This window comes from Anser brachyrhynchus (assembly GCF_964034855.1).
Source record: "Anser brachyrhynchus genome assembly, chromosome: 12".
Taxonomy (NCBI): domain Eukaryota; kingdom Metazoa; phylum Chordata; class Aves; order Anseriformes; family Anatidae; genus Anser; species Anser brachyrhynchus.
The window spans coordinates 19,408,152-19,427,546 of record NC_137707.1 but is presented as its reverse complement, the minus strand read 5'-3'; the positions used below and the strand labels follow the sequence as shown (position 1 = coordinate 19,427,546).

At 35.4% G+C, this 19,395-nt stretch overlaps 1 protein-coding gene across 1 annotated transcript in view; it reads right to left on the bottom strand.

Annotated features, from left to right (window-relative positions):
- ITFG1 (integrin alpha FG-GAP repeat containing 1) overlaps nt 1–19,395 on the bottom strand; it is a 71,847-nt gene that overhangs the window by 24,830 nt on the left and 27,622 nt on the right. Inside the window, exons 9-10 of the mRNA XM_080552945.1 lie at nt 11,098–11,192; nt 4,547–4,719 (exon numbers count right to left, since the gene is read on the bottom strand). Coding sequence (XP_080409071.1) covers nt 4,547–4,719; nt 11,098–11,192 — 268 coding nt within the window. The remainder of the gene's footprint in view (nt 1–4,546; nt 4,720–11,097; nt 11,193–19,395) is intronic.

Genomic DNA, 19,395 nt, shown 5'->3' with positions numbered 1-19,395 from the left:
ATTACTTTATTTAACCTGTGAAAAGCATTCCCTCTGAGTAGAAGCCTCATTGAAAAAATGATTCCTGGATTATGTGTTTGCAATGCTAGATGCCAATTATTAGTATTCTACTTGGGAAACAAGCAGTTAAATAAATTATTTCATCTAGTTAGGTGGCTGAACGAAGGATAAGCATTATAGACTCCGATGAAGTAGTTAGACTTCCAATATTGCCAGAGTGAATGTAAAAACAGCATGTGAAAAAAAAATGAATAAATTTAGATAATATAGTAAGTAGAGATGAACCAATCAGTAACTACTGGTTAAAGCCCTTTACCTATTACTATTCTATATATGTACACAAATTCTAATATAGTCACAACTAGTGGGAAGAAAAAATCATGCATGTGTGTAGCCTAAAGAAAAACCTGTAGACTGGAATTCTAATGTGCAGGATTTGACTCGAGTCAAAAGTTAGAAGAATTCACAATGGACAGACAAATACGTTAGATCTGATTGAATGCAGCATTCTCACCTGTTCGAATTCATAGACCCTTGGAGTTCAAACCCCCACCACACTTGCAACTACACGTGATTCCTTTTTTTGTTGTCGCTGTTAATAAGGAATGTATCCATGCTGTCAGAACATTGCATGCCCTTACTGAAAACCGACTGAATATGACAGGAGATCTAAGACTGGTCTTATGGCAATTCTACGAGTATTTGAAGCTATTAATCACCTGGAAGGACAGTAAACTGAAGTTATTCCCACAAATGATAAAGGTTTTTATTTCAGTGTTCTATAGGAATTAAAAAATAAATAAATCTGAAAGTCCTTTCCAGATTTATAATAAAAATAGAATTGATTTTAGTCATATTCTTCCATTGTCAAATATCAGTATATTTTCAGATTAGTAAAATGGCTTCTGCTTCCTTTAATTTCTTTAAGTTACAGACAGCAACTGGAAGCTAGGCCTTCTATACTATGACACAGATTGAGGTCAAGAGTTCACAAAAATGCTTTTATCATTTAATCACAGTAATCAATCACTGAAATTAGATCTGTAGATGTAGCATGAAAAGCTTCAAAGAAAGAAATAAAAAGCTTGATCCAGAAGTGTTTAAATTCAATTAAATAAGGTTTTCATTTGAACTTGATCTAATTTAACAAGAGCTTTTAATTTAATTCCCACACTTTTAATTCTCTCTGACCTAGTTACAAATTTTAAAAAGGAAGCATTTGCTTATGTTTCTCAGAAACAATGCATTTACAGTACTGTGAAAGTGACATTTGATAGTCACTACAGAAAATGTTTCCATTACCTTTCAACAAATACGGGGAAAATACCGTGTTAACACACAACATATTTATTTGCTTTTTTTGCCAGACTTCCTCTGTTTTCTCAACCCCCCTTTGAACAGCCTGTCAAATCACCTGCCAGTACTTTCAAGTCCTTATGCCTAACTATGTCACTCAATTTTGAAGTCAAGTTTCAAAATAAGTTTAAGACACACCCAATGGAATAAATAATTTCAAAAGCAAGGAGGATAAAGACAAGTGTACCACAGTAATCCATTGCTGTGAGACAGGTAACTTCCTGGGCTTTCATAGAAGTAACTATTTATAAACTATTTAAACCTTTTACATATTACATTGCCCTAAGTATATGCCATTCAGACAAGAGAGGCTCCTAGTGATATTAAAAGATAAAAACTTTGAAAAAACCCTCTGAACTCCATAAGTCTTCTTTCAAAGTGTCCTAGCCATCATGATACACGCTAAGAGATAGCTTATAGTACAGCAGACAGTGAAAGATTTGCTGGGCTTTAGAAAAAACAAAGGACAAGAACAACTTAACATTTTAAATGCCTCAGTATTTCAATGGAAAAGGAAAGACCTTGGTTCCAGTCTGCTCTCTAAACTTTTTATAGTCTTTTTTCAATGACTGCTGAACTGAAGATGCAAACTCCCAACTGAGCAAGGCTACGAACAAAAAACCACAAACCCAACAATCAGGGACTGAGTGCTTTAACTTTGCCTATGCTGTTACTGCCCAGAACTTGCATCAATTTCTTCTCTGCCATATTTGGAAAAAAGAAAAAAAAAAGCAAAACCAAAGCAGCTGCTGTGCTAGTTATGTTAAGGCTCAAAGGCTGCTGCACTAGTTATCTTAGGGCTCAGAAATACAGTGGCAGAGCTCAGCTGCTCAGTCTCTGAATCACAACTTCGTGTAGGCAGAATACAAGCACGTAGCTCTTCAAACTGGGTCATTTTTAGAAATGTTTTTAGGCAGGTGCACATAAAGAACTCCAACACAAAAATGTCAGTGGGTGACTCATGTTTAGACAATCACTGGAAGATCTGGATTGATTCTAACTTAAGCATCTAACTTCTTGCTGTATACTCTTTTAAACACAATATAGTGAGCTCCTCGATTCTCTTCCTTATCGAGTATTAATTCAAACTATGAATCCGTACCCAAGCTCATCCACAACACTATACAGAGGAAGATACTAAATACACCTGTGACAGAGGCTTAATTTTTCCCTGTAATGCACAAATGCAAGTACTCATCATAGATCCCAATAAGAAAGATGTTGAGACTTAATAGGGTATTGATTAAAATACCTTTTATGGGAGATTATGTGAGGAAGGAAGAATGGATAGCATAGATAATCTGGTGCTGGAAAATCCAAGCTGTAAATTATCAGCAAGACCTCTAGTCAGGGCACATGCTGTGTATACCCTGTTCATAGTGAGATTCACTGGCATTAAAAGTTTGAAGAGCTCTTTTACGTTTTTCTTGGAAGTAAACAATTCTGCTCATTTCTACCGTCAAGCAAAACAATGTTCACACGAAAACATGCTGCTTCAAGGTAAAGACAAGGACATGCCAGTGGCTTCATCACCAGATGCCATGTGGAAGCTGCCTACAGGCTTCTCCATTATGATTAGCTGGCTAAGTTTATCCTGCAGCCAAGTGATATGTGCAGAAGAGCAGAGGCATGTACTCAGGTCAACTGTTATGTGGATCACTAACTCCTTGATGTACAATACTCTCCCAGTTCGGATCCCTACACCTGCTGTAACACCAGATTGTAGCAAGACAAAGCATTAGGAAAGCAAACAATGAAGAATAAAAGAGAAGAAAAATTACACTGACAAATTTAATAGGAAAGACTAGAATCATTTATTTCCCTTCTCTAAGGATTTAAGCACTGGGGTATATATTCTACTAACAACATATTTTCTGTCTGTGACGTGTTGTTACGGTTTAACCCAGCAGGCAGCTAAGCACCACAAAACCATTTGCTCACCTGCCCCTCAAGTCTTCCCCCTCTCTGTGGGATGGGGGAGAGAATCTGAAAAAGGCTATAAACTCATGGATTGAGATAAAGACAGCTTAATAGGACAGAAAAGGAAGGGAGAAAAAAAAATAATATACAAAATAAGTGATGCCCAGTACAACTGCTCACCACCTGCTGACCGATGCCCAGCCAGACCCTGAGCAATCACCTCCCCCCCGCCAACTCCCCCATTTTGTTGTTCAGCACGACACCATCTGGTACAGAACAGCCTGTTTGGGTCAGCCGTCCTGTTTCTGTCCCCTCCCAGCTTTTCGTGCACCTCTAGCCTCCTCGCTGGCAGGGCAGCACGAGAAGCTGAGAAGTCCTCGACTTCATGCAAGCACTGCTCTGCAACAACTAAAACAGTGTTATCACCATTGTTCTCATCCTAAATCCAAAACACAGCACCATACCAGCTACTAGGAAGAAAATCAACTCTATCCCAGCCAAACACAGGACACCTGCCTAATAGGTTTTAAGTAATTTTAGTGATCACAGAGCTGTAGTGAGAATTAACAGACTGAAGTTGGAAGACCTGTCTTCAGCAGTGTTTCTCATCACCATGTTTTATTGCAGCTATTCTCTCTCTAAAAGGAAAGATTCTTCTCCACTGTACCTTGAAAAAATACATAGTTTTTGCTGTTGACACAAATATCACTTTCCAATGCACAATTCAATAGTCAAAAAGTCAAATTGATTTCTACAAACATTTATGAGCATAACCTAATTCTGTTGCCTCAGCTACAACAAATCATGAATGATGACAAACTAAGTAGCAAATGAATCCCAGCTATTATAAATGGAGCTTCCAGTCCTATGGAAGTTGCAGGATGTACTGGCTTTTTTGATCACTTAAGCACAGATGACACTAAAAAACCTTTTAAAAAAACGAGATTTCATCTTAAATAACTGGTTGCTTGGTCCTCCATAAAAGGAATCAGTGGGCAAGACACCTCAAAAAACTTGAGAGATTTCAGCAGATCAAGATCAAACTGTTGGAGCACAGAAAGGTATTGCCATCTCTTTCTGATGACAAGAAAGTAGATGAAACATCCAGATAAACAAAAAAGTAGGAGCAAAGAAATACAAGGAAAGTTAATAAAAAAGTCCACAAAGTACTTCACTAAACACTAAAATGCGCTAAGATTTAGTAATTTGTATGACTGTTGACTGTACAACCATTTAATGGTCTTTACTTCTAGGTTTACATATACTTCACCTTCCAGATGTGTTCCTTAATATAGCAAGAGCATCTGGGTAGCCATCCATATTGTAATCTCCAATATGAAGGGTAATTGGAAATGTAACTTCTGATGTAGTTTTGTCAGTTTGATGTGGTACAAAGCCCCAAACCGTGTCTTTATTTTTGAAGTCTTGCAAGACTGGAATCCACTGTAAAAAAGAAAAAAAGAACAGAACAGATAGGTAAGGAAATACATTTTATGTATTAAATCCACCCTATTCTATTTAAAACGGCTGACAGGTCTATACTGCATCACAATTCTGAAATGATTTATGAATTTCCAAAGAGAAACTAAGGATTATTTCACAACTCTGACACCAAATGACTGTTTTAATAGGAAACCTTTTCTAGGTACTAAATTTTTCCAGAACAGAAATAAACTAGATAAGGTTATAAGAATAAAGGATGTGTTTTTAGAAAGCATCTAGTGTATAGCAATATTCAGGAAAAACTTCACTGAAATTCATGCTTGCCTGTTATTTTTTTTTTTTTTTGAAGTATAGCCACACCTAAACTATCAAGCCTTCAGATCCTCAGTGATTTTTTTTTTTTGTCCAAAATTGCAAGCAATAGGCAGCATTAAAACTGGAAGAGGGGTACACTCATTAAATCTGTGGAAGTACAAAGGAAGGGCAAAGTACAATTTCAATTTCTCCAGGACAAGAAACAGAATGTCTCTGTACTTACTTTCCACGAAGGGCTGCAGAGGGGCTAAATAGGAAGTTATCTTAATTAAAATCAAAGTAATTTCACAAATCGGTATGAAACTGAAGTATGAGGGTTAACATTTCAATTCTACAGAAAAAAAATCAGTGCCATTTTTAAAGCCAGAAGTAATTTTCTGTGTCAGCTAACTGACAACGTCTTCGAACGAACAGAAGGGTGCCATCCTAAAGGATCACTATCAGCAATGTCAACAGCACTTAACAGCATCTTCAACGTCTCTCACCCAAGCCTTAATTTAGCAATTTCAGGAACCAGAATGAGATCCCTGACAGCATTGTTTCCTGCTGTGGAGAGACTCCCTCATTAGCACAATGCAGCAACCAACAACATTCCAGCCACATGACAATTGTCTGTGACACTTGGACCTGTCTCTTGAGATTACACACAAACATGAGAACCCCCCAGATTTTTTTTTTTTAAGAAGTGCACTAAAGTCAAATTTATCTGGTTATCACAGAGAGCTTAGAAACCTAGAACCGTTCTGCCAGATGTGCATATACTGTGTGCCTGCCTGTGTAACTTCCAACATTTGAACTGCTAAGATGATCCATAACACACCACTGATGAGAACTCAAAGTTTAATTTAAACATACTTGGTCATATTACCCTCTTGCCTCCCCCCAACATACGTATACCTATTTAATTACTGTTAGCTGCTGAAAGTTTGAAGAATCCAAGAAGGAAAAAAAAAAAGGAAAGGAAAAGACTCAACCTGAGAGAAAATTTCAGTGTTAGACTTTGCACTTCCCTGTCATACAGAAGAGTTGAAATATTACTGCAAAGTACAGTAAATTTGAAAAACTAATTGGAATCAGAACCATGAAATACTGTGTTAATGATACCATGCAAAATAAAAACTGCCATTGCAATGAAATCCAATTATACTTATCATATACTTTCTAAATATTGCTGTGTATGGTAATAGTATTTTAAAGAAAAAAATTCAGAAAAATTTTAGGAGTAAACCTGAATTTTTACCTTTTTTTTTTTTAAACTCTACTCAGAAAACGATTCATAAAAAACAATTTTACTATTATAAAGGCTACAGTAAAATGCAAACAAAGCAACAGGCAAGTAAAACAAAAGCCACCTATTGCTACTAAACATCACTATGCATCTTACTGAACCAGTTGTGGGACTTTTTATAACGGCAGTTGTAGAACATTTCAAAACATTAGTCTTGTTCAATCTGTAACAAGGACACATTTTGGTACCACACATAATTTACTCTGACACTAAGTTCACAGAGTAATACACATTTATGGTGGAACTCTTTCTGTATAGTTCTCCTATAACTATTACTGAGTAATAGAATGCAAGATTAATTGTTCATGTGGCTTAGGACGTATTTCAGTACAGAAGGCAGAAAAATAAAAATAGGTTTGTCAACAATATAAATCTGCTACTACTTTTGAATTTGTTAACCCAGACGATTATTTAAAAGTTATAATAGCGAGTATGAAGCTTAATAGGAAAAAGACTAAAACCATTTTTTTTTCCTCTTACTGAAAGACAGAAATAGGTGGGATATAATGAGGACACACAAAGCTATTTCTTGCAGTCTCATCATGCTTTTTCACTTACCTACCTAAGATGAAAAAAAGATTGAGAAACAGAGTTAATATATCTAAAAGAAAATTTAATTCAGAGAAGGATTTACTTTTGCCTTTATGTTAAATTTCATTAAATACTTGCACTGATAAAATTAAAACATTTATATATTCCTTCAATTAACAATGTTATAAACTAAAATGATTTTTAAGTGCTTGAAAATCCATTCTCAAACTCCTCAAATATTTGTTTTTCATCAAGTAGTAGAGAGAATGCTTTATTGCCCTGTGAAAACACAGCTTCTTTTTCACTTTGAAAAAGATCTCAAGTACTTAAAGATATTTTAAAATTTTTTGCACTCACCCCACCTAACTCAAAAAGGGTTCATTTCTCTCTGAGTCCACGTTATTCTATACATTAGGAAACACAGTTCCCTTGCTCTAGAGCCTGCTCTTTGAACCAAAAATATGGGGATAACACATCTCGTATTTTTTTAAGCTTTGGCCGGGAAACCTATTACGAACAATTAGCCCATCCAGCCAGCTGCCCAATTCCAGACCATGTAACACAGGCACGGAGTCTGCTGTGAGTGAGAAAGCATTTGGAAACTGGTAGTCCGTTCCTGGCCAATACCTTCCCTGGAAATGCCAGGGTTTCCCCTCCTTTCTGCGAGGGGCACCATATAGCATCCTATACAAAGATCAAGAGTGACCTGACAGAACTGGCCACAGCAACAGAAGTCCTTTTTCCTAAGGGCTCCCCTTCTGCTGTCTGCATGCATTATAGCTCAGCTGCACATAAAGAATAAATCCAGTAATTTCAGGAGGCATTAGGTTTTCAGTGCATACGAAGGTCACCTGAATTCCATATACAATTGAGTAGCCACCACTGAAAAAAACCAACCAAACAAACAAAAAAACCACCACCATACATTACACCATTAACTTACGGAGTCCAAAGCCCAGAAGGTGATAATCCCCAGCATTACTTTAGCAACATAGAAGAGAATAACTAAAGCAGTAAGTCATACTCAATACAAGAGCACGGCTCAGAGACTTGTAGCTGCTTTGAGAAAGACAAACAATCCAGAGATGTGGGGATCTTGCATAATCTGGGATTAATGAAAAATTACATCAACTGTAATCCCCCCTCCCCACCTTTAAACTGTTGCAGAGGAACCAAGAAAAACTATTTACAATGACAAACTACAGCTGATAATCAGTACTGTTGGATACATGTCTAGCCTACAGAATGACACCAGAAAGACCTGTGGTTGCTATAGGATGCATTGCTATGTTCTACACCACAGCTGCTGTATTTACAAAAGGAATAAAGCTGTACTTTTTCTATTGTATAGAGAAAGGTTGTAAGAAGGTTCACAGTTACAAGAACTAAGGTTATAAGAATGCTCACAAAGAAACTCTTAAATTAAAGGACTGAAATGATACTGTTTGCCTCAGGAAACAAAGAAAATAAAGTAATACTGAATACTAGACAAAATTAAGAGAAAGATTAGTCATCTCTAAGAATATCACAATACCTACAGTTTCTACAATACACATTACCAGGGACTTGAAAACAAGTTTCAGGGAGAGCTCAGTCTGATTTTCAGAATCTAAATGAGATCTAAATCAGCAAGTTAGTCTGCAGCTTACTGCAGGTGAAATTCAAGAAGTCTGAAGTGTCCCGATACCAGCTACAATCTGAAACAGCATATGGGATTCTAGTTCAGATCTGACTGCAATTCTTCTGTTGCTGTGGAAACATTCACATTCTTTCAAACTTCTAGTAGGTCTGTATCTCCTTAAGTTACTTGTATGCAATTCTTTGGCCTGTCCTTTGGCCTCATCATCCAAAAGAAGGAAATTTACCTGAGATATTTCTAATACTTCTGAAGATTAAATGGTTAAATAAAATATAACCTGTGGTGAGAGAATTTCATCCTTGAAATTTGAAATAATTCTCTTAGATCTGCTTGGCTTTCCAAGTAACCATCCAGCTATGCCACACGCAGCACAAGAAGGAAATATACCATAGACTGACAGCTGTCAAACAAAACAAGATCTTATCAGACCAACAACTCCAAAACCTGACATGCCACTGAATGCCTCTTCATAGCTCAGAACCACAAATTCTACAGATATGTATTTCATCTCAATCTATCCCACAATATCACGTGTTTCATCTCAGTCTATCCCACAATACAATAAAACCACATTAACTGTTTTTCATTTCTATTCATCAAATATCACTGCTTGTTTGTTGTGACAACGAAGGACAAAACCACCTCCAGTTACCACAAGATTTTCTTTTTTTTTTTTTTTTAAAGACAGTCATGTAATTTATTATCCTTAAGATCTGAGATAAGTAATTTTCTCAAAAATTCGTAACTACCAAAAGCACTCCCACAAAACCCTACAACAAAAACTGAACAGAAATTATGGATATGTAGCATCTTCTACTTTTTCCATAACAGACTTGAAATCTGTTTCCCATAGATTCCAGATAGTTATCTAGCTGTCACACACAGGATACCATCTTCTTGTTTCAATATATTCTGCACCACAAGGGCTTATTACTTCTCTGAAACTGTAAAGTTATTAATTAAACAAAGAGCATTTATCTTGGTCTGTTGCCACGAAGTTTACATTTACCAATTCTCACAAAGATTAATTCATTTAGTCAAATATCAGAAGTTGCGTCAGTTGATCTCATAGATGACCAAATGCAATGAAATTAAAACATTTCACTTCCAAATAAAAATGGGAAGCAAGATGTTTGAATAGATTTCTACCTGAAGAAAACATGCAACATATGGGAGAAACTGTAGACATGAATGAACGTACTGACATTTTTTCGCTTTTTCATAATGGGAAAGTTAAAATGGTTTAGAAGAAAAAGCTGCATCACTTCTAGATGAGTCAGAATACAAGAAAAGAAAATGCAAGATATAATTTTTTAAAAAAGATCAGAACAAGTCATTATTGTCTGCCATTTGATATTGTCATTTTTAATTAGAAAGTCATTCTAAAAATATGCAAGAAAAATTGCTTTGAAGTTTCTAGGTAAGCCTTAATACTTCTTAATGCTTTTTTTCTAGTAGGATGAGAATCTGTTGGATTCTTCATTTCCTAAAATAAAATGACAATATTCAGCTGTTAATTTTTAAACTCAAAGATCATTATCTTAGAAACTATTTTAAAACTGAAATTAGTGTAATTGCTAAATTAAATATACTGAGACAGTCAAAAATAGTATGTTCAAATCTAATGTGTTATTAAATAAATAGTTGACCTCTATCAAAAAAAGAAATTATGAAGGAACAGGAAAACTGTCTACGTACAATGTTACTTCACAGCACGCTACAATAAAAGACTCAACTTTGGCAAAATTCTGATATTATGTAAGCTGCTCCACACCTTCCTCTACACATTACTAAATCACTTCCTTCCAGAAACATATAATAAATAACATACCATACAGCTTTTGTTTATCCCACTGATAAGTCATCCACCAGCATCAAGTAACAGCTTTGTACCCATCAATGGTACATGGTATTTCTGTGTGGTTCATTTTCCACAATGAATTTACTTTCATTTGGAATATTTGTCTCAAATTTACTTGAGCAGAAAACATCAAATGTCTTTTGCTTCTTATATTATCAAGAATAGGGAACTAAATTTAGAGCTGAAGGACAATGTCTTTTGACAAAGAGCAACCGAACTACTCAAAAGTGAAATGCGAAATGCAAGCAGTATGTTACAGTAACATAACCAATGTGACGTGCTTAACAAGTCAGTGTTCTTCCTTTTGACCAGAAAGCAAAGCAAGCATCGCAAACTAATCATCTACTTGCTGTATGCGCATGCTATGACCTGTAAATCAAATCCCCCTGTAATGCTGTGTATCCAGCAGCACTATAATCTATTCCCCTGTGAACACAGAAAACAGGCAATTTAAAAAACAAAACGAAAACCTGTGAGCATGGGAAAACATGCATTTGTAAGTATAGAATTGCCAAGATTAGAAAGCTGAAATGGGTACATTACTAGATCTTGAGTTACTTTACTTTCCATCAAAACCATAGTTTGAGCTAGATAATAAATACATACCTACATAAAAACATCTTACATAATATCATTACAGGTGGAGAAATTTGCTTTTTCAGAAAAAAGTTATTTTCCTATACCGTATTGATTCATAAAACACAGTATTTTCCTTTGTCTTTGCAATTCCAAAAGTCACAATACCTGATCCAGTCCTAGCTTAGTTAAATAGATGACACTTTTTTGACATGCTTGGTCTTCACAGACTGGTAACAAATGTTCACTTTGTCCATCACCATCTGCCAAAGAAAAAAGATGGTCAACGTGTATTTGCAAAATCAGAAACTTTATTTGCAAGAGATAATTAACTGAACATTTTTAATGTGAAAAAATAGACCAAAATAAACTAGACATTGAAAAAATCCTTCACCTTTGTAATCTCTCATCTAAAAGATATCATCGATCTTTTGTGTGAGGATTATCTTTGAGTATTTTCATCTCGATCCACAGTATAGAGGAACTTTTAAATTTTATATCTGATGATAATGTATTATATTTAGAAGAGTAAACGCTTATTAATTTACTTAGTCCCCGTGTTTAGCTGGGAAGAAAGTTACTCTTTATATAAATCTACCATTACAAATCTACCATACAAGCTAATCCAATTTTTGGAACCAATTTTAAACTTCTGCGCTGTCAGGAAGACTAAAAAGAATCATGAGTTCACATGTACTATGTTAATCTATACTAAAAGGTAAAAAAAACAACACTGGAAGGTTGACTAACTCAATGGCTGATAAATTCCAGGCCTATAGAACTAGGTAAATCTGACTAAATCACAGATTAAGAACGCTCTTCTAGCACATGTATTTCCAAAACCTTTAGGAGAATAATGACCTTCTACACGTTTAAATAAGCAATGTCTAACTGCATCCAGAATTCTGATGCACAGAGCATATAATGAGAAATAAAATGATTTTCCATTATCTACTCCAGGAGAAATCCCCACGTTCACATTTTGCAGCCCTGCCTTGAATATTCCCAAGCTACCACAAGTTACCTTGTGTGGGCTGAGAAAGAAGAACAGTGAGGCAGTTGAATGTAAGCACCCCGCGAGAAGCTAGAATTGCTGCGTTAATGACTAGTGCTGCAAGTCCTGATTATAGCCATATATGCCAAACTAGACTTGCTAGAGAGATGCTATGCCCCAACTCATAAAAGCTTTAGAGAATTTGCTTTTCCAGGCTATGAAATCAAGGCTCAAACTGTAATGAAAAATTCATCTTTTCAAATTGCCCCATAGCCCATATGGTTTTGAGCAGCTTGGTATTAATATTCAAGTGGATTTTTTACAGTTGCTTTAAAAAGTCTCCTTAGTTAATATAAAAAAAAACACAAAACGAAGCCAAAACACTAGATCACCCTCAAAAGTTACCGAATCCCTTACTTATTTCCCAATATACTATTGACCACAACCAAGATGTTTTGTCATACCTAACCTATACCATAATAAACGATGCCTCAGCTTATCAAATTATATTTCTATGAAGACGAACTACCTTTTAGTATATACATCCATACGTAGTTAAAATTTGTAGGTACCTCCCTCATTATGTAAGGAAGCTGGGAGATGGAAAATTGGGTCATAAGGGGCAGAAGGACTTGTAAAAATATCAGACCTCCCTAAATACCTCCAAGTGATAAAGCTGAGCCATCACCTTCAGTGGCTTTCTACATGCCATCTGCCTCAAGTATTATTTTATCTCACAGCAAAAACCCTCCTAAATTATCGCAGCTCTGTTATCAAGTACAAACAATTTAGGATGTCAGTTAGCCGACGCAGAAGTCCAGTAAGTCGGCAACCAAAGAGATGAGAAAGTAAATTACCACTGAACAGAGAAATTAACATAGCAACCAGTGAATTTGACAGGTCTGAAATCAGCACCAACTTATAAAGCTGTTTTCTTCCTGCATCATTCAAGTAAAACAATTAAAGCCTGATACTTATTCAGAATTAATGTTTTATGTACCATGAATAAGAACTGTGCCCATTATCGCTGACTTCAACAATGACCATGAAAAACATAGCAAAAGAAAGCTGGAACAATTAAAGTGTCTAACTTCCCAACAAACATTTGTAACATTTACAGTATACATCATAGTGAGCACTTGATAAAGCTGCCTCATTGAGAGCTTCACTACCATTATCTTTCATCCAAAAACAAACCAAAAAAGGCTAGGTACACATTCACACTGCAAGGCACGCAAAACAAATGCGGCTTAAAAGGCATCAAGTGAAGTGCCAACCATGAGAATATAGCTGGAAATAGGACATCAATGAAATGAGAATATCTTCTGAGCCGTAGCAGAGTAGTTTAAGAAAACCTACAATTAGTTAAATACTGTCCTACAGAAAAGCAGCAATCAAGAGAAGGAAAGCCCAGCATTCTTCATGTCTGTCACACTATTATCTCTTATTTTTTCTCTAGTTTGTATTTCTAACCCTTCTCTTAAAATGCACAGGTTCTTCTTTTATTATTACAGTTATTTAATCAAAAGTCATTTTCTGAAGAAAACTCAGATTTGTCAAAAGTGATAACTGCTGTAAATGATTAGTGAAATGTTATGTTTTTTAACAAAATAGAAATAAGGATAAAACCCACCCAGAATATTGGCTAATATTACATTTAAATGCAAATCTTGCCTCAATCTTTGCAAAAAAAATCCTCCACCCCCAAAAAATAACCCTCCTACCAAACCAGCCCTAAGCACCAAATTAGAGAAGAATGTTTCATTTTCCAGTTTTTATATTGCCATTTTACACTGTCCTGATCCGCAATAACTAGAAATACGTTTCCAGTATTTCTGAAGTCTGTCCAAAGGCACTATGTGGAAACAACAAATGGATCCAGCAACTTTTCCACTTCTGAAAGAAAATTGATTCTTAATCTTTGTGCTTCCTACCTTGATTTCATACCTTGAAGTGCCAGCTAAAATTCCAGCTTTTTGCACAACTCTATAGATCTTGAAAACCACATGAAAATACCCCAGGAGTTGCTCAAAGAACTCAATCTCACTGTAACAACTAACCTATCTTGGACCTATAATGATAACTCGTCTCATCTTCATGCTTGGTTTAATTATCAATTTAAATAAACATCTTTTTTTTTTTTTTAAAACTCTAATCTTGAATTTAAATTCCTCCACAAAGGAGGAGGAAGCCAGAAATGAAAAAGGAGTATCATTAGCACACTTGCTCCAGCTCTATTAGGTTTTCATAGGTGAAAAAACACACATGTGAAGCTCTTCTGGGTTTACTAATGAATACGCCGTTGGTGATAATGGCCGAATGAGCTCATTAGCTAAACTGAAGTAAGCTGTACTAGCTACAAATTAAAAGACAAGGAAAAAACACTCCACATAACATTAGTTAATAATGTACTTCAACCTACATCCAGCTAAACCTGACATCCACATTGCAAGCTCTATTTATTTATTTTTTAATAAATGTGACCATTATAAAAATTCTTTCTTTCTGGGAACCTCATTTTAGTCACCACCAGTGCAACGTTCATTTCTATACATTTTAGGAAATCTTGACTGCTTATTTGAACATTTTATGAACATTAGCCATTTCCAAATTAGCTTAGATACAAATGTAAATAAAATTGGACACAGTTTTAGTTCAGAGTTATACATGAGAAGAAATTCCCTTAGTTACATACAAGATCTACTAATATTTAAACACAAGTATTCATTTTCTTGATAGCTGTGCCAACAATATTACCTTTGTAAGGCTGCATGTAGTTTGCATGTGTTTCTGTGTGGCCCAGTGGCTCATACGAATTTACACTTCGTCTAAACAGTGAAATGCCTTCATTTTGTCAAACAGTACAGAAATACCATACATGCAAAATTTCACTTCATCCTAGTACAACTAGTGACCAAAGGAATTAGGTGTTAGAACCAGTCATGACGTTTACTTCTAGAAATTCTGTTATCATTACTCAGCTCCTAGAGTCTACTGCTCTATCCTTCTGTGACTGTATGGATTTTCACCAACCTTAGTTCAAGTTGCTGGAAATCTCATGGTTAACGTTACTTGTAAATCCAATGCACCTCATAGCACTAGATGTGCTTAAACATATCCTAGACTCCCAATGTACTTCGGTAGCTGCACTCATCTTAAAAGAAAGCCTGTTTGACATAAAAATAAACACTCAACTGGTAGCTATCACGTTCTCAACATATGACTCTGGCTTGTGATACTAGAGAATTACGCTAAGAAAAAAAAATCAAGCTTTATAGGTTTTATAGGTAGTGGAAATGAAAAAAGAACAGTCCCACAAACTCATCAGCTACAAATCTGTATTTATGTCAAAATATATAAAATTAGCAGTCGTATCTTCTACGAATCACATGAGAATTGTTACCTACAACTACCTATTCACTGCATTTCAATGAAAAGCCATGGGCACAAAGATTCCTTTCCATGTCTGCAAACTGCTACTGTTCCAATCCAGAAAAAGAATAACCCAAAAGACAGAGATTGTGCAGATCACTGGGAGTACACTTCATAGATTGTATGAGAAAAATTACTTGCAACTAAAGCTTGAAAGTTCTTTGAAGATGTTCAAATAGCTCAAATCTCTTCCATCTCTTCTAAAAATATATATGAATGGAAGAAAGAAAAAATACCCAAATAAAATTTAGAACACTATGATATTTTTAAAGTGTTATATATTCAAAATTCAATACTAACGTACAATAACAAACGGATGTTTTAAAACAAAAGCACAAATAGCATTTTCTCTGAGGGTCTCATTGATCCTCCTGAGCATTTCACTAAATTGCACATCTACTTGTAGGTGTTGTGCTGTCCTAATTTGTTATGGTGACACTGGAGTTTGTGTAGTTTCAACTCTGACAGTTAGGGGATTGCTGTAGCGGGTCCATTAGATTTTTCCCCTTCCATTTTCAACCAACTAGATTATCAGCCAAATGAGCATAGACCCTTTATGATGAAGAGCAAACAAAACCACACACACTTGCAGGTCCTTCAGTCAGTTCTGTCTGGTAACTAACTTACCACCCTCATCTTTCCATAACTAGAGAGGAAGATAAATCTATAAAGTAACTAGGCTGACTAGCCAGCAGGCACTGCAACAGAGAAGACAGCATACAACCCTGCACTACCAAATTGATTTTTTTCCTCTTAGGACTGCTAATGAAGTATGTTCTTCCACACTTTAAGGAAAAAAGATCTATACCTGATAAACTTCTTCCAAAATCACGATGTATGAGACAGATGCTTTATAAATAAGCATGTTTATCATATGTTAAACATAAGTAAACAGGCAACAAGATTTCTCAATTCAGATAGTCAAACTCCTTTAAAACAGAAAAAGGTGTTAAAAAGTGGTATTTTACAACCAAGTTGCAAAACAATAAAGTTGGTGGGTGTATGATCCAATTTTATTTTTTTTAAAGCCATTTTTTTTTTTGCTATAATAAACCCATAACTTATTCCAGTTGTATTAAAAAACCTTTTTTTTCCCCCCCTCTGGGAGATAAACATAAGCTAACTACGCACATTAAGACAGAAAGAACAGTCGAGCTTCCATAATTCTGGATCCGATGCTACATCAAAGCAAGGCACTTCATACACCACACAGTCTTCATGCCTTCAACACCTACTGTTCTCTCCTGAGAATATACATTGTGAACTGGCTGTGTTATTATAGACCTCCTGTCAGTGCAGTCTTCACAGTTCCTTTCAAGAAGGTGAGAAAAAACATTTCCTCAGCATGGTACAATAAAAGCCAAGAAGCTTTTCTCTGCTGTTGATTTAAATTCAAAATAAGCATCAGGCATATCTGTTTAATATAATACATCCTAATGCACGTTCATATGCCTTTTATTTCACCATGCACATAGCTTGCTCACATCTCTCCCTCACTGCTTTGCACTGTTCTCATTCTTCTTCCTTGTGAGCCTTTCATTTAAAGTTCTAAAGAACAGAAAATAAGGAGGAAAAAAATCCTGCTACAGCAGCACTCAAAACACTCTCCTTCTGGAGCAGGCAAAAAGAAGACAACCAGTACAACTGAGTTTGATATTCAAACAAAATAAAGGTTTGTTTGAAAGCTGATTATCTTAAATTTATCTTTATCTTCTGAAGTAATAAAATTATTAGAATTCTTTTGTCACTCTCTGCCTTTAGGTGTTCACGGAGATGGTCATGACAGAGATGATTATAATAAATTACTAAGATAATTACGCATTATTAAAATAATCAATGTCAGCTGCTTTTTGAAAATGTGAATCACAACTTCAAAAGACAGATGTAAAGAGCTTTCACAGATGAATCAAAGTTATTAGGTTTTTTTAATGTTCACATAACACACTCTTTCACATTAAAATTCTGATCTTAGGTTTGTCTATGCCCTCCCGAAGAATCTGTATTAACATCTCCATGGAAAGAAAAGCATTTAAACACAGCATGGCAGCAAACTGCACAAAAAGACTTCTAGGCTGCATCTGATTCACCAGTGAGATCTTCTGTCTTAATGGAAAGAAGAGCATATTAAACATACTAACTGGAAACCGAGAAGGAAAAGAAGGGATTAAACATGAAATGAAATTAAAAACAGAATGAGAAGCTACCTGCACACTAAACAAGTGTCAGCACTGAAACTCCTGTTGCAGTTGATGCTGAAATTTACTTTTCTAAGTATTTCACATTGTAAGAACAGAACCGGCAAAGCTTGGAACTATCTAACATTACACATTTAGAAAGCACATGTGGTATCAAACTTTCACGTGCTAACAAATGAGGGGGGGAAACTGCTACAGCTATGGTCTTAACCTCAATACAGGATCTTTTTCTTAAGAACTGTCATGATGCTGGATATTTTAAAATAGGACTAAGAAAAATTAAAAGTATCATTGAACAGCATGCATTCCTGGTCATCAATTAAAAAGCAAGACAGGTTTATCCTTTAAATACACTTTTTACAATGCACCTTGAACTCAATACCCAAGTGGCAATTAACTTGGAGTATCTCCAAGTACCTGTTTCAGATGAACTCAAGTGGGTCTATCACAAAAACAACTTCTTCCTTAGATAAGGTCATTCAGAATTCTTTAATACCATCAGCTTTTACATCTTTTCATATGAACTGATCACAGTAATAACAGTATTCCTCATGTGCTGAGTATTTCAAACACAGATATATTATCTTCCTGCATCTTAAGATTAGTAAAGAGTCCTTTTATGACTACAGGAGTTCAAGTACATTTCCACAATTCAGGGCTCAAAAGACAATTGCTATGTAAAGATGTTATTTACCAAAATACATCATTGAAAGTTTTCTTGTGATACATAGTTACTGCATCTGAGGATGTGACATTCTGAAGAGGAGGAAAAAAATAAAGAAATTTAGATTCTAAAAGGAAAGTGAGATACCAAACCGGAAGCTACAAAAGCGCAATGAAACTCTGCAGGCATAAAAGCAATGTATTTAAGGTATCATCAGTTGCAGGATAATCAAAGTCTACTTTAAAAAAAATCAACAAAATGCATTTTGCACAGTGCAATGAACGGTTTCAAGGAAAAATGAACAAAGGTTAGGCACTCTGTTACACTGTTTAAACACAATGAGCTAGCAATAACAAGCTCTCATTACCTATGAGAAAAATGACAATTTCTACCATATGACATTCAAGTAACATACATGAAACTCTTCAGTTACTTGGTGAACGGAGATGTCGTCTTAGAATTAGTAGTTGGATTACTAGATTCTAAACATGAGAAAAAACTGAGTTCAGGTTTCAGGAGAACTTCAATAATCCCAATTCTTGCTTTGTCAAAAAAAAGTAAGCAAGTTTGCATAGTACGAATAAACACAGGCTTCATAAATTAAAGACGGTGACACAGATGAAGACCCAGCAGCAGCTAAGAGAACATATGGCGAGTAAGAAGTTGGCTAAACGCTACCCTGAAAAAGTAAGACTTGTGTTGTATTTATTCACAAGGACACTATCAACAGTATGCTCTACTTTCATTTTGGAAAGCTATTTTTGACTCTCTTACATACAAGCTGCAACAATTTATTTATTTATTTTGTGTGAACTAAGCAAAAGCAGTGACTGATTAATAAAACTTCTCGATTCTCAGGTCAGACATCATAAAAGATAGTTTATCAGTCTCCAGTGAACCAATCATAGGTCAATAGCAATTATAACATTAATTCCCAATAAAAGTGAATTACTAGACTGCATAAACAGCACCATATTCCACACTAACTGCTTCTGGCTCCCTCCTTTAAAGACATATTACATTAATCTTCAATGTAGCAAGAAAATAACAGGTTTTTTGTGTTGAGATACAGTTCACATTCATCTTATTGCTCAAAATCTTGTTTTCAGGATGCTCCACTGAAATCCTTACGTTTCTTTAACAAGTATAAATTTTTTCAGAATTCCTAATACAATTAAAAC